This window comes from Protopterus annectens, chromosome 15.part0 (genome assembly GCF_019279795.1).
Source record: "Protopterus annectens isolate FY-2018-M chromosome 15.part0, PAN1.0, whole genome shotgun sequence".
Classification (NCBI taxonomy): Eukaryota; Metazoa; Chordata; order Ceratodontiformes; family Protopteridae; genus Protopterus; species Protopterus annectens.
In genome coordinates, this window is record NC_056749.1 from 532,860,286 (window position 1) to 532,875,476 (window position 15,191).

At 37.6% G+C, this 15,191-nt stretch overlaps 1 protein-coding gene across 1 annotated transcript in view; it reads left to right on the plus strand.

Annotated features, from left to right (window-relative positions):
* Positions 1-15,191, plus strand: part of LOC122789853 (sodium/nucleoside cotransporter 1-like) — a 486,120-nt gene that overhangs the window by 8,739 nt on the left and 462,190 nt on the right. The window contains exon 3 of the mRNA XM_044057287.1: positions 13,689-13,774. Coding sequence (XP_043913222.1) covers positions 13,689-13,774 — 86 coding nt within the window. The remainder of the gene's footprint in view (positions 1-13,688; positions 13,775-15,191) is intronic.

Genomic DNA, 15,191 nt, shown 5'->3' on the forward strand with positions numbered 1-15,191 from the left:
TGAATCTAGCTCTGTCAAGTGTAGGAATGTCATCTTGGCTGCTTCTAAGTGTGTAATTGTGGTCTCTCAGAGGAAGTTTTCTTTTGAGTGGAGACAGTACCCTTGTATAAGAATTTTGAATATGAGTCCTCCTAGTGGCAGTGTAGCTCTGCCTAGAACTGGGAGCCAGTGTATTTACTAAAGTACTTCACAATGGTGGCTCTTTGTTCAGCTAGTGGAGCAAATTTACAAATTTACATTGGACTGTAGTTTTTGGAAGTTATATGTAGAGTGCATGTTGAGAAGGGGTAAAGCATATTCCAGTTTTAGAAATAGTACATGTTTGGTAATAAATTTATGTGAAGCAGGGGAAAGAAGGTGGAATATCCAGTAGCAAAACTGAAAAAGAAATTTGGCAGTTATTTTATCCATATGGTTACTGAAGTTAAGGAGGCGTTAAGAGTTAATCCTAGGTGTTTTTGTTCTTTAACATTGGAGATGGTGTTATCTTTTAAATGTTTTAATTATTAATTCTGGTAGAGACTGAAGTTTACTTATATTTCAAAAGGGCATGATATCAGTGTACTTATTTAACTGGTTTCTGACACTGCTGACATTTCATATTTTGTGCGTGTGTGTATGTATGAGCATGTGTGTGTGTGTGTGTGTGTGTGTGTGTGTGTGTGTGTGTGTGTGTGTGTGGGCCATACCTCTCAACCTCTTACAGCAAAAAATCTGGACAAAGTTAAGAATAATGGGGTAACAAATGACCAAATTCATGGACAGATTTAAAATATCGCTTTTATAAACTTAGAAAGTTACTGAAATAACAGGTTTTACATTAGCATGTATTTTTGAAAAGCTGTGAAGTCTGAAACTCAAATGCCTGTCATTATTTGGAGAGTTTAATCCTTAATAATCTGCCAGAAAAAAATCAGAAAATTTAAGAAAAACATACGAAAAATTTGAGGCAAAAATCTAGGCATTCTCTCTAATGGGTTCTTTGAGACTGTGCAGTTCAGAGACAATGGAAAATATGCTTTAATGTGTTTATTCTCTTTTTCGCTTTTTTATAGTATATGTGACCTCTTAAGTAGCATTTTTAAGATAGGAACATGGGGGCAAAGCTTCTTTTTGACAGTGCAGGGGGTATAGTCCTCCTACAAAAGTGATGCTTTTTTATATTATGTGATATTTGTATAGTGACTATTTGTATTATTTTGTGGTTTGGATGTTTGTTCTGAATTAATGTGTAGAGCTTCCTACAGCTCATGAGACATCATATGGTCAAAAGTCTTGTGGAAGCTCACAAACAGCTGCAGAATGGTTTAAAAACCTACCAATACCCCCACAAAATAGCAAAAGTGTAACACAGTGGTCCACTTTTAATATGCATTGTTCCTCCTAAATCTAGGTTTGACTATTGGTAGAGTCTTCCTCTAAAACCCTGGTAGAGGCTTTCAAGGGAGGTCAAAGAGTATGATTTCCTTACAGTCAGAAAACACCATCTGGTCTTCTTTCCTAAAGATGGAGTCTTCCAACTCAGTTTATTACTCAAGTGATACTGTCCCCATCTTCTTTACAATACTGAACAGACCGAATAGTCTTGCAACCCTAGTTATGTCTTGTGCGAGCAACATCTCATCCTCACCTTCAGCCTTATCACTACAGAGTCCTCCAACGAATACATTGATGTTAGCTACAATGCTGGACCACAATCTACCATAGGTGCCAGACACTGCATCTAGTTATAACAGCATGTCCTCTGTGTTAAACAGTTCCATAAAATGTTTCTTCAACATCCTGAAAATCACCCCATTAGTGGACTGGCCAAAAATACCAGCTTAGTCTTTTCTTGTTAACTTCTACAAATTATATTTTCCCTTAAACTGCAGTGTTTATTTATTCTTATTAGCACTGCAGTTTCCATTGCTAAATGTAGTTCACTAGTTTAGCATACTTCACAATACTTCTAACATATATGTAGTGTCTTCATTCACAGATGTTGGCAATATTCATATTTACTGTTTCTGTATTCCACCTCCAGTACATCTCTGACAGTGACAAATTCTTCTTTCATTATACATATTTTGCATACAGGCTGTTAAGAAATCAGGCTTGCTATAAAAATACTGAATTTCATTGTCCCAAATTTATTTTCTTTAAATAAAAGTAACTAATATGTCTCCCATCTTACATCTCCCCTTTGAGTTATACTTAATAATCAATGATGGCTTTATAGCATCATGGTCCCCATGTACCACACATTTTAAGCCCCACAATAACCCTTGCTTACAACAAGGTACATTATATCTTTTCTGGCAACAATTTGCAGTTTAACCCATTTGAGAGCTTTGAACACTGTACTGAATTATCATCTGATAAAGAAGACCGGCTTCCACATTTTTGCCATCTGCTATTATTTTTGAGCTCCCTCAAGCAATTGGTTCTCATGCACAAATGTTTGTTATTTTTTAATATCATTCCAATTATTAAAATATTTTATCCTACCTCTTGAGATGTTTTGCACTTTATACTTTACAGCATTTTAAGTCTCATACTCTGAAAAACTACCATTTTGTAGGTGGGGTTATCCAAGTACTCTACTTCCTATGTCTGTTTGTTCATAGGCTGTTACTAATCTTACATCCTAGGAGACCATCAAGAAGCTCAGCCATATCACCCAATATCAGTGGGAGAATAATAATGTCCCCTATAAAGCAGACAATCTCCACATATCGCAGGTGGAAATTTGTACTCCCCCATGCAGTCATCTAGTCTGATTTTAAAGATTGTTTGGGAAATACCCTACTTGAAAAGCAAGGGGTGCCATTTCCACAACTGGGGATGCACTGGGTCATGTACTTGTCACACCATCTGGTATTGTTAATATAGCAGCATAGGTTTAGGTGTCTAAAGCACATGCTTGCTTTACAATTGGTTCTATTTAGGTAAGGGGCTTCAAAAAGTTCTGGGTCTTTCATAGTATGGATCTTCCTTCACAATCCTATATGAGACTGAGAAGGGGGATATGCTTTTAGTTTATCACAGTAGTTAAGCTTACTAAAACATGAGTTCCCTTTTAGGTGAGGAAACATTGAGGTCGCTCAAGCTGGTTTATATTGAATGTCTTAATAAGAGAGCAATAAAATGGGACTATACCTTTTTTGGACCTTGAGAAAATACCATAAAGGATAGGTTACACAAAGTAGAAGCCTTGCAATTTTTTTATATTATTTGCCTTCTTTACATATCTTGTGATAATGCCACTTAGGCTTTCTATTTTGTTATTTTTTTTCTACTTATTCATCTTATTTTATACATTTTTTTCTGGGATTTTGTGCCTTTCATGCATTATTTTATAGTCTGGCTATATACTGAAACTATGACTTCCTAAAATTTCCAACTTGTCTGTGCATTCTCTGATTTTCCAATTTATTTTTGATTATCGAACCATTTGCACATTTTTGTGTTTTTCCATGGATGTTGCTCTTTTTAGTGACACTTAAAAATGTTGGACTGCATCAGATGCCTTGTGCCTTTGCATGTCAATCCAAAGCCTTACTCAAAGGCATCTGTCTGGTTCTTGCTCATGGAATGTACTACATTTGTCTGGCATGGTCTCCTGACTGGAAAATCATGCTGTACTGAATCTTTTGTGTTCTACTTTCATCCAGATTTCCAATATTTATTTCCTTCAGGACAGAGTCAATCAATCATATGGGATGCAGTTTCCTTACCCTGTTTCAATTCTGCAATTACATAAGGGAATTACATGTTCTCTTCTGTTCACAGGCTGCTCTAGCCTTCAAGTATTTATTTACAAAATGTAGTTAGCACCATTGCTGCAGAGGGATAAAGCAGTGACAATGACCCTGGCAACCTGAGTTAAGTTAGTGCCTTGAGTGCCTGCTGGAAATGGCAGGGGGAAGGGAGGACTGATGTGATATTACAAGTTTTCCTCTGTTCAAAGGCAGACTATAAAGATGCACAGCTGGGTACCCAGTTCTATGGTAGAGTCCTCGGTGGGGACTGGAGACCACATAGAAGTACCTGCTCCAGCGGGGGTAGTCTTAAGGGGTTATGCCATTTGCAAAGTGAGTGACATACCATCTCCAACATCTATTGTATGCAGAACCCCAGAGCATATTTCTGGACATGCAGTGTGAGCTTAGATCTAAAATAATAACAATAAAAAACAACTGATGGCTGCCTACTTATGGCTTCTCTCAGTTAGGCTTCTTCACAGTGAAGAGGGAATGAATGGATCAGTTGTCCAAGAAGTGGCTGATAGTTAGCAGGTAGTAGGGGAGAAAAAAAAATTAGTCACTTGTACATGGTACTGGCTAGGATTTGTAGAAGCACAACACAGCTGTGCAGTGCTATTACTGAGGAGGGGGGGGGGGTCACTGTGTGAAGCATCCAAAAGCTAAGTATTAATTGACAGGCAAGGGATAAGACTAACATACTGAGTAAAAGACTACATAATAAAGCAGATAGACAGTGGTAACAGATGGCACTGTACTAAAGCAACATGTCAGCAGAACAGCACTACTACTGTGGTTAGTATTTGTCATAACAAAACCATCTCCCTGTAGCATTACATGCAGCTGCATGCAGTGCTGTGATAGACAGCATCAACCCATGGCACACAACCACAGGTAGGGAAGCATAGCACAGCACAGTACAGCTCCTAGTAGGAATAGCATTGTGGGTGTGCATATCAAAGTGGTCAACCTGTTCATCATATAAATAGATAGGAAAATGTGCAGTTAGGAAAGCAAGAAAGGGGTTTCTTGTTTACATCTCATTATGTGTTTATTTGTATGAATTATGTATCATGCAATTTCAGCCATTGTGCCTTCTTGTAACCAAAGTTTTTGGATCTTGCACACCATGTGCATTGTCACCATGCATACTGTTTTGTGGTGCACATTGTGTAGCCCCCTATAAGACTCCCTGTCAGTCTTGTCCTTAGTTGAAACTTATTTAAAACAAAACCAAACAGCACTCCAAAGGATAAATGTCTCGTTGAATGATAAGAAGCTTAAATAAAATAATCCATCAATGTATACAATGAAGCAAACATGTAGAAGGACCATAAAAGTAAACCTTAAGCACATTTATTAAAACCTGTTCTTGTGCACTGGGTTCATTTTAATAAACATGCTTGAAGTTTACTTTTATGGTCTTTCTCCGTGTTTGCTTCGTTATATACACTGTTGGATTATTTTGCCTGTTTATTTAGTTGAGTGCAATATGTTAATACATTTCAGTGAAAGGTCTAATGAAACCCAGACTAGGGATGGATGTGAAATGGTCCATGAATTCTTTTACCCTTAAATTACCCATACTCAATTCTCAACATCTTATGCAAAATGGGTCATTATTGCAGAGTACCACATGCTTGTTTTAGCTACTAAACCTGTCCATATCTTGTAACTATTTTCATTTTCCCCACCTCTTTTCACCCTGCTCTCACAACTGATATAGGTGAAGCATGTTATATTATCTTCAAACTAAAGTCTGTTATTTATTGTTTAGGCAATTTTAAATGTCATTAGTGCATCTGTAGCTTTGCACACATTAACAGACATGACTTAGTTAGATTTATAGCTAATCTCATTGCGAGCTTGTGTTTTTTTCTTTAGCGATAGGTTTTCATGACATTCTCTCCCCAGGCAGGGACTGAACAACCTGATATCCCATCCTTAAACTGGTGAGCTCTGCACCACAGCAAACATCTCTTGTTAACACTGTGCGTCTTACAAAGTGAACACCCAAATGTTAAAAATTCAGTGCCAGAAATTTATCACCAATATACAAAATTAACTCCCAACAAAATGCTGCTTCATTCATGGCCTATTGCTCATTTTTAAGCTTCTTTTTCATTGTGCGAGTGCTAAAGAGTAGACAAACTCTACAAAAATACTGCTTAAATCCCTGTGAAGCACACACTGCTAACTTACTGTTCTGCAAAACTGTGAAGCATTTGTCTTTTCTTCTTGATACTAAAGAGCATACATTCACTCACTGGCAAGTTACCAGCACTGAATCTGCTGTTTCATCAGACCTTCTGCATTCCCGCAAATTTATATACAAGGAGATTCTTTATCCAAGACTGGGAATAGAGTATTTAGTCCTCTGGTCACTCGTGTGTACTAAATGTCATTTTTGCCTTATGCATGGGTCTGTCTGCTTAACTCTTAAAGTGGCAATACCAGTAATGCAAGTGCCTAAAATAAAAACAACTCTATTTTAGGTAAATGAAACAGTTTCTTATTCATCATTCCTTACCTAATCTTTCTTAAGGAAAATGCTCCTTCTAAACATAAGTGTTAATGCTTTAAATAATGTCTTACCTCTTCTGTGTCAGGACTTAAAACAGACTTGACTAAAGATTTTGCAAGTTCAAGCACTATCTCGCTCTGCATTTCTGCCATCAACTATGATATCACTTCCTTTCCACAATCATTAAGGATACTAAACAACCAGAAAAGTGTAGTATCCATAAAGTGAAACCATACTGAGTTAATTTTGTCATCATGCCATCATTAAGGTGGTACCCTTTTAGGTGCCTTTACTCTTCTGCTAAAATAACCCATCATCAAGTATATTATCCTGTGGAGCTTTCAACATGCAATCATATGTACTCAGACCAAGTAAATATACCTTTGGTGTACATCTTCACTCTCTTATCACACCATTTTAATTAAATGAATGACTATTGTATATATACAACCATAGTTACTCTTACAGCTATCAAATCAGGAAACAAGACTATAGACTCTGTAGGCTATCCTTGACCCTCCCCCACACACAGACACATAGCTGACACTGAAAGCAGTCCTAGATAAAAAGACCTTTTACACTTCCTATCTGACAGGACATTTGGCACCTGCAATACATTTGCTTAGGTAGTTAATAACTTATCAAAAATCATTTCATACCAAGAAATATACAAGAAAACTTTACTGATTTATAAACGAGCATCTGGAAACATGCAACTCCCTTCCAACCAGCTATTACCAGAATAGTAAGTCTTAAACAATTAGAACTAGATACTACTGGATTTAGATTCAGCTCAGTGGCCTGGTATTACTTTAGCTAAAAACTAAAACTGAAATCTGCACTGACTAAATCAGTTATGCATCCAAAAGGATAGTTAGAGTTCGAAATAACATTCCATGGAAAACCGGGACATGGTGGCACTAAAGGACACTGCATTCAAAGAATAAAAGACAAGAAATATATGACTGCTTTTTCTAAAAGATACATCACTTATATTGAAAGATACACCATCATATATAATGTATATCACAAGCACTGCTGACTTTTATATGCTAAGAATAATCAGGCTTGGACTTCTCCTTTTAGCTGCTTTCATAACTTAGTTCATTTTAATACTTTGTCTAGGTGGCACAAATGATAAAGGTAGATACTAGATACACCAATCGTTAAAGTAAAACAAAGCTGAAGATGACTGTGACTCCTTATATGATCTATGCCTTTTGAACCCCTTACCCTTACCTTTGTAACATTTGTAAAAATTTATGATCTTAGGGGTACTCACTGTACTCTACTCTGTTCTTCTTCTACTTCTTTCTTCACTTCTTCTTCAGCACAGCACCAAAATATAGGCCGCCCAAAAAAAAAATATAAAAATAGGTAAATCCTTCCTTCCCTTGTCAGTCATGACTCACAACTGAAACTGTTTGATTCTCGCTCTTTTCCCAGCACATAAAGCCCAGGAAGAGAGCGACAACCAATCAGCAGCATTTAGCCCAAGCACGTCATGTACGTGCCTGCGGACGTCGCAGTCTGAACCCCTTCCAATTCTATGCAGTTTGGAACCACATAGACTGCTGGGCATCTCACTGATGCCTTAATTTCCTCATCGGGCTGCAACAAAAACAAAAAAAAGTCTTTATTTAAAACTGCCGCAACCCGAGGCGGTTAAAGTGCGCATGCGTGTACTTGCCGACGCCGAGGCAGGAAGGACCTTGCTGAGTGACCGCGAAGACACAGTAAACAAAAAAAATAATAATAATACAATAAATTAAATATACACTGTCCTGTCCACAAAAAGGTACTTTGTCTTATTTTTGCTGAGGGGGCTGCAGTCCGGCAGTCTGATGCCATGAGCCGCCCCTGACCTTACAGCTCCAGTCTCCATGAGTCTACTTTACATGGTTGACATTTCAGAAAATCGACTTTCATATGGCCGAGACCATATGATCGACTTTCAGAATGCCGACCACGTAAAGTAAACATAAAAACACAACAAACACTTACCTTAAACTATTAGCAGATGGGCTATGCCCTCCTGCACCCCGCAGTGGGGGGCTCCACCCTCCATAACTTTAATATATCAACTCCGAGATCGCACTACAGTGTGGAAGTGGGAATTTTTCCCACTCCACACTGTGCAGAGATAGCGGTTCCCCATCGTTGGCTTTTCAAAAGTTGATCATATGGTCTCGGCCATATGAAAGTTGACTTTATGAAAAGTTGACCATGTGAAGGGGACCTGTCTCCATGGTTCAGACCTGATCTGTTTTCTATGTGCATGGAGTCTGTATGTCTTCTTTAGTCATTACAGGTTTCCTTAGGGTGCTCTGGTTTCCTCCCACCTCCCAAGGACAAACGTGCAGTGTTTGGCTGATCCAGACTGACTCTACATATAATCTCTGACCTTGTGGTGTAGGTTATCTCTGAAAAGACTGTAACCATCAATACAGTTTACCAGTTAACAAATAAATAAATGAATAACATAAGGTTTACACTCAATGTAAATGAATTACTCCTGTATAACAAAAAGTACATTTTATCTCATCTAGGGTATATCTCTGTTATCAAGTCAATCTAGCTGTATTTTTCCAAGAATAAAACCTGCCCTCTGAGTTAGGTTTTGTTTTTATTTTCATCAGCATTCTTGTCTCAGAAATGAGTGCATGTTTGCTAACAGACTCTCTGCCACTGATGTTAGAAAAAGGCAGACTGCTTTATTTTTGTTATGTGCAGAAAAGGGAAAGTATTTATTTATCACTGCTTCTACAGCTATGCATTTCCTGAATAATAGGCTAGTATATAAGGGCTTTAGCAGCAAATATTGTCATGGCTGTAAATAGGAAGATGATGGTATGGTGAGGCAACAGGAAAACCCTCAGTATTTGTGGATGTGAGTGTGTTTGTGTGTGCTTACATATATGTATGCATGTATAATTCCTCTGCATTTATCCTTGTCATATTTTTTGTACTTTGAATGCTGTGCCAGGGTAAAGGTACGGGACAATGAGCACTAACAAACATGGGCCTAGATCTGTAATGCTACAACTACTGAAGCACTGACTAGGAAATGCATCCTTTTAAAAAGAATGTTTGAAAATAACTGTGAGCTGTGAACCATAAGATGGGAAAATGAAACCTTCCAGAAATCATTTATTTGGATACTTTTGGTAATTTATTAACAAGTATGCTCATATACCCTGTGTTTTTCTTTGTATTTTCTTACATCATATAACTCGTGTCCACAGTGTTTCTTATTTCAGTTCAGGTGAAGTTTATTAGTGTGGTAAAAGATACAACAGACCATTAAGAGGATGCAGCTGATCATAGGGAACCTTATTTCATCACAGGATACTTGTCTTTCCTTTCCTTAGGTTAGTATAGGTGATAAAGTAAGAAAATACAGCACTGAGAAATGTAGTTCTCATTTCATATCACCAAGCAGACACAAAAAAGCATCCATCAGGTGTTCTCAGGAGACATACACTTTATTTCCCTTTTTATGACAGTAGTTACAGAAATTCCTCTGTCCTGCGTGGGTTTCAAATATCATCAGTACTTTAGATGTGGGGAGACTTTTCAGTCCTGACATTGATTTACTGAACTTCTAAGACATAAAGTTTAACAAGGAGGAAAAGTAACTCATAAAGTTCTGAGTAAGTGTAGCTTTCCATGCTATTTGAAGCCTGTGCACGACAGAGGAACTGTTGTAAAGTGCCAGATATATTGGTTTAGCAAAGGGAAAGGAACTTAATTGCTTGCTTTTCCTTAATGAGATTGTATGTAAGGAAGCTATGTGTTTGCCTGAAAGAAAAATCCAATAATTAAAATAAATAAATAAAAAAAAATAAACCTGGACTTCAGTTTAAGGGATAAAACTTTATAATAACCATGGGAATGATTTATGCAAGACTGCATTTCTGGTAAACAACAGGACTATATGCAAGCATTTTTGAAGAAATATTTGAATGTTATAGGATGAAAACCCTTAACTCTAATAAAAGGAAAAATTCATCCTAGTGTGGCCACCTGTGGTCTCTTTCCTGTCACACAGCAATTTTCTTTAGTTCTTATATTTTATATAGTCCAAAAAAAAGTCACCATTCATTAGTACTACTTTGTTACTCAGCCACCATAGTGTGAGAATGGAGTGCTGCTCCCTTATATGACCAGCAGGGAGTGCTGTTCCCTTATATCACCATTCTACCCCACATATTGTCTGTGCTTGGTGTCTAATAAGCTTTGCTTTCTGTTGTTTAATTCATCAATTATCAGTATACCTCTGCTTTAATTTTTACAAATACCTACAAAGCTATCCAGAAAATGTCTTACAGCTGTACACATCAGCCTTGTAATGTAAGAATTCTGGACAAAGTCAGAAGTAATGGGAGACAAAAGTAGGACATGGACAGATTTGAAAATTTGCTCTCATAAACTTAGACCATTGCTAAAATAACAGGATTTACTTTGACATGCATTTTCTGAAATACACGGTCTAAAACTCAAATGTGTCATTTAGTGATTTGAAATGGTTCTCAGTAGTTTACCAGAACACCACAAATTGTATGAGGAACAGACCAAAAATATGAGGCAAAAATCTGGAAACTGTGAAATTTGGACAGTTGAGAAGTGTGCTTACAGCTTCTGTATTGATAAAAGGTCTATTTGTTCACCTGTATATGTTAAGTCTAATTTGCACTTGCCTTTCAATTTTGAGAGTGTGACAAATGAGGATCTCGCTCCTGGCTCCAAATGGCCTAGCTACGTCTCTGAAAAATAGCTTCTAATATATTACATTAATTTATATCAATACATTGCTACAGCTAGTTTTCACTGATCTGTAAATGCTTAAATTCTAAATGGTATACAAATGTTCCTCTTGTTTATTTTTAGAGATTTTATAAAATGCATAAAAAATGTATGAAAGTGTTTTTAAAGTGTAACTCATAGGATCACAGGATCATAGGAAGTTACTAGGCTATTGGCCCTGAGGCCCTTACAAGCATAGTCAAGAATTTAGCCCATGTTCCAACAACTAGTCAGGTTTTACAATAATAGTGCCATGTTAACTGATATAAAAAAACAAGATAATTTCAATATGAATTAGACCATGAAAAACTAACAGGGAAAACCAGGTGGTTTATGTAGAACTGTGCCATCTTATAACAAATTAATAGTTAACTCTAGATTGCTTTAAGGTGCAGAATTTCTTTATGAACTTATTTAATACATGTTACTCCTTTCATTACCTGGCTAATGTTGTGTGTGCCCTCAAACGAAATCTATCCTGAATGGTAAAACTGAGCAACACTACACCATTAGGTCACCTGACCACAAGGGATTAAGTGCAGGAAGGGCATGATCCAGGAACTTACTGAAAATAGTGAATATAACTGGTCTATACATTGAGCCCTGGAGTAGTAGAAGAGGCATAGAGGTTGTTATTTAATTTCACCCTAAATTTCCTGTTAGCTATGCAATCAATATGGGTCAGAAACAAATCTAGTGGTAGTTAAGTATAGTCTCTACAAGTATCTTAAATATACCAAGTAAAAAAACTAGTTATAGATTCATAGGTTTTTACTAGGCTGTTGATCTGTGACGATCTAAGAAGCTTAGCTTTCCATTGTCATCTTGTGTACAAACAACACAGAGATGGGAGGAACAAGGAAATGTTGGAAGATCTTGTGTACAAACAACACAGAGATGGGAGGAACAAGGAAATGTTGGAAGATTTACATGCTGTTCCTATCTATGAGGGACACAAATGCTAAACTGGGGATGCATTTGTGGTTACCCATCCTTTTGTCCAAACTACATTTGAATAGGCTAAGGGAAGTACTTTGTTTTATATGGAGTGGAAGACTGTTCTATAGAAGTGGAATTCTCTGTGATGCATATCTTTCCCTCCAACTTGTTCTATTTATGTTGCAGAAGAGACTGACATCCCTTGAGTAGGTGTTTACACCAATATTAAACTTGTGAATGAGTAATAGGTCTAACAGGATAGGGTCTGTTTAAAATTTATACATGAGATAGAGGTCACCCCTCAGTAGCATGTATGATACTGAAAAAAGAGACAAGGCTTTGAGATGGCCTACTTCATTTTAATGATTTAGGCCCTTGATTTTCTTGATGAGCAGGCATTGTGTTCATTCCATTGTTGACAAGTGTTTGGACAAATGCATTCCTAAATGGTCATTATACTCAATGATCAGCCTAATGAGTGTCATGAAATGATTGCATCCATGGACCTGGTGCCTTACCTTAAAGCTGAGTAATGAAGAAGGGCTTCCTTATAATAGTTGATATGTGATGATCAAAGGGCAGTTTGTTGTCAACACAGGCTCCCGGATCCTTGACTGGGGATCAAGCTTTTCAGCGATATGCTGTCAATTTGATTTTTATAAGGGGGAGTCATGCTTGCCTAAGCATATGAGCATACGCTTCTTGGCATTTAGTTTAAGTCCATGATTTTGATACCAGCAATTTATTTGGGACAGGCCATCTAGGAGGATCATGGTATCTTCTGGAGAGTGCATGATGGCACTAAGTCTGTAGTCATCTGCAAACTCTGTCAGCCACAAACCATAACATTAGCTTTGACCTCCAAGAAGTAAATGCCAAAGAAGAGGGGTCCAAGGACTGAACCATGGGGTACACTACTAGTGACAGGTTTTTTGGAGGAGATAGAACCACTCACCCTTATTTCCTAAGCTCTGTTTGTGAACCAGTTTGCTATGCAATGAGTTACATAGAGATTTGCCATGTGTCGATTATGGAAAGACATTTGGCAATGCTGTGGCTTCCTAGAGCAAAGCAAATAAATTGGACAAGGTCTGCAGTACAGGCAAAATAAATAGTACGAAAAGGAGAGATTAAACAAACATCCTACACCTATCCTTAACAAAAGAAGAAAGAGAGTGCGTGAACAAAAATGATACTGCTGAAAATATTAAAGGAAGTAAAACAGTCCATTAGAGCCTCCTCTGCTAAATTGAAAAAGGCACACTTTGAAATAATTGGAGAAGCAATTAACTGAACTTAATTTTTTTTCATAGTGTAGGCTGTGCATGAAGAAAATGTTTTTCTTAAGGACCAGGGAATTCAAGACTGCAGATCACAATTAAAGTTTACTTACTCAGTAGTATAAAGGCAGGCCTGGTCCTTACCTTTTCTCACATTCTCTGCCTATAACCACAAATGAGTTTAATCATTAGTAGTTTTGGGTTTATTGTAAGTTTTGTGAGAATGAATAACTGTGGTCTGCTTTACACAATTAGGCTACAGTGAAGCAAACAAAAGATCTTGCAGCTTCTTTTGCATAATTAGAATTGGTGAAGAACTATTATTTGTATCTGTCAAACTAGCCATTCTATAATTGAAAGTGCCTTGCTTACTGTTTCCTTTTGAATTCACAGCCAGCTTGGATATGGAGATGGACAACGTGAAAACATCTATTCAGGAAGAAGAAAAAGGTATCAGCAACAAAGGATTTGATAACACGGTAATAAAGCTGCTATTAAACTATTCTAATAGTCTTAGTTTGTGCCACATTTTGTAATAAGAACTGATGGATATGTATAAAGAAACAAAGTGAAATATTTCCTCAGATTGTCACTGATATAGCTTGCACTTTCACAGATATATGTCATTGTTTGCTGCATTTTTTAATCTGTGATGTATTTTATGTGCTCTGTGTAATAATTTCAACCATGGTTTAAGTTATCTTTGCACAAAATGGGTTGGCACTTGCTTTACAAGCTCAGTCTGCCAAGTTTGTAAATGCAATTTCTTTTGCCACAAGGATGCTATCAACTTTATCCACAGGAGGGTAACAACTTTTTAGCTAATACTGTCAAAGTCTAATCAACTAACTGTGTGGCACCATCCAATGCCTGTTCCAAGAATGTCGCCATGGCATAAGGACTTGTACTTTAGTTTACATTTTTATCAGCCATTACTTCTTGGACCATTGGATTGTGGTGGTGGTGCTGCGGTAGCATTGTAGCCTCACAGTTAGACGTTGCACGTTCGATTCTCAGTTAGAGCATCTTCTGTGTGTCGACATGCGTGAATGGGCATTCCTTCGTTGAAGATTGTGCATTAGGCTCGGCAAGCCAGTACGTAAAAATCTACTGCCAATCATTAGCGGACCGGAGTTCCGCTGTGGCGACCCCTAACTGGGAAAAGCCAAAAGACAGTTTACTTCTTGGACCATTATTCCACCAATCAGGCCTACTTTAGCACCTCAGTGATCTTCTAAATTCTTACCTTTATGACCTAAGCTCCAGAATCTCAGGCAGCTTGAATACTTTTTACTGTTTTGGATTCTTTCCAACAGTTGTCCACTGCAGCCATCGAAGTCAGATACAACTGATATGTATTGAAGATTTTTATCTGTGAGAATGGTTTCTATAGTGGGTGTTTCTTATCATCTCATAAATCCACCCCATGTTTGGATAGCATCTCCATTTGGCAGTTATAGATGTATGTTCTCTAAGGAAATGTATAATTTTATATTTTTGTTTATAACATTCACTCAGTGCATCATGGTTAAACTAGGGAGTGCTGAGTATGGTCATGTGCACTTAGCCTGATGCATGAAATCATGACTTGAACTGGTAGGAGGTGACAATGCCCTCCTACCAGATGCATGAAATTATGACATGCGCTGGCTAGACGTGAGCATGCCCTTCCTCACGCATGACATTGCGATATATGCTGGCTGGAGGTGAGCATGCCCTCTTAGCCTGCTGAATGATATAATATATGCTGTTGTGAAGTGAGCATGTCCTCCTAGCCTGGTGTATCATATCATGTGCTGGCTGGAGGTGAGCATAGTCTACAGGCCTGGTGCAGGAGGTCAGCATGCCCTTGTAATCTGGTAGACGACATCATGACATGCACAGTAAGTACTACAG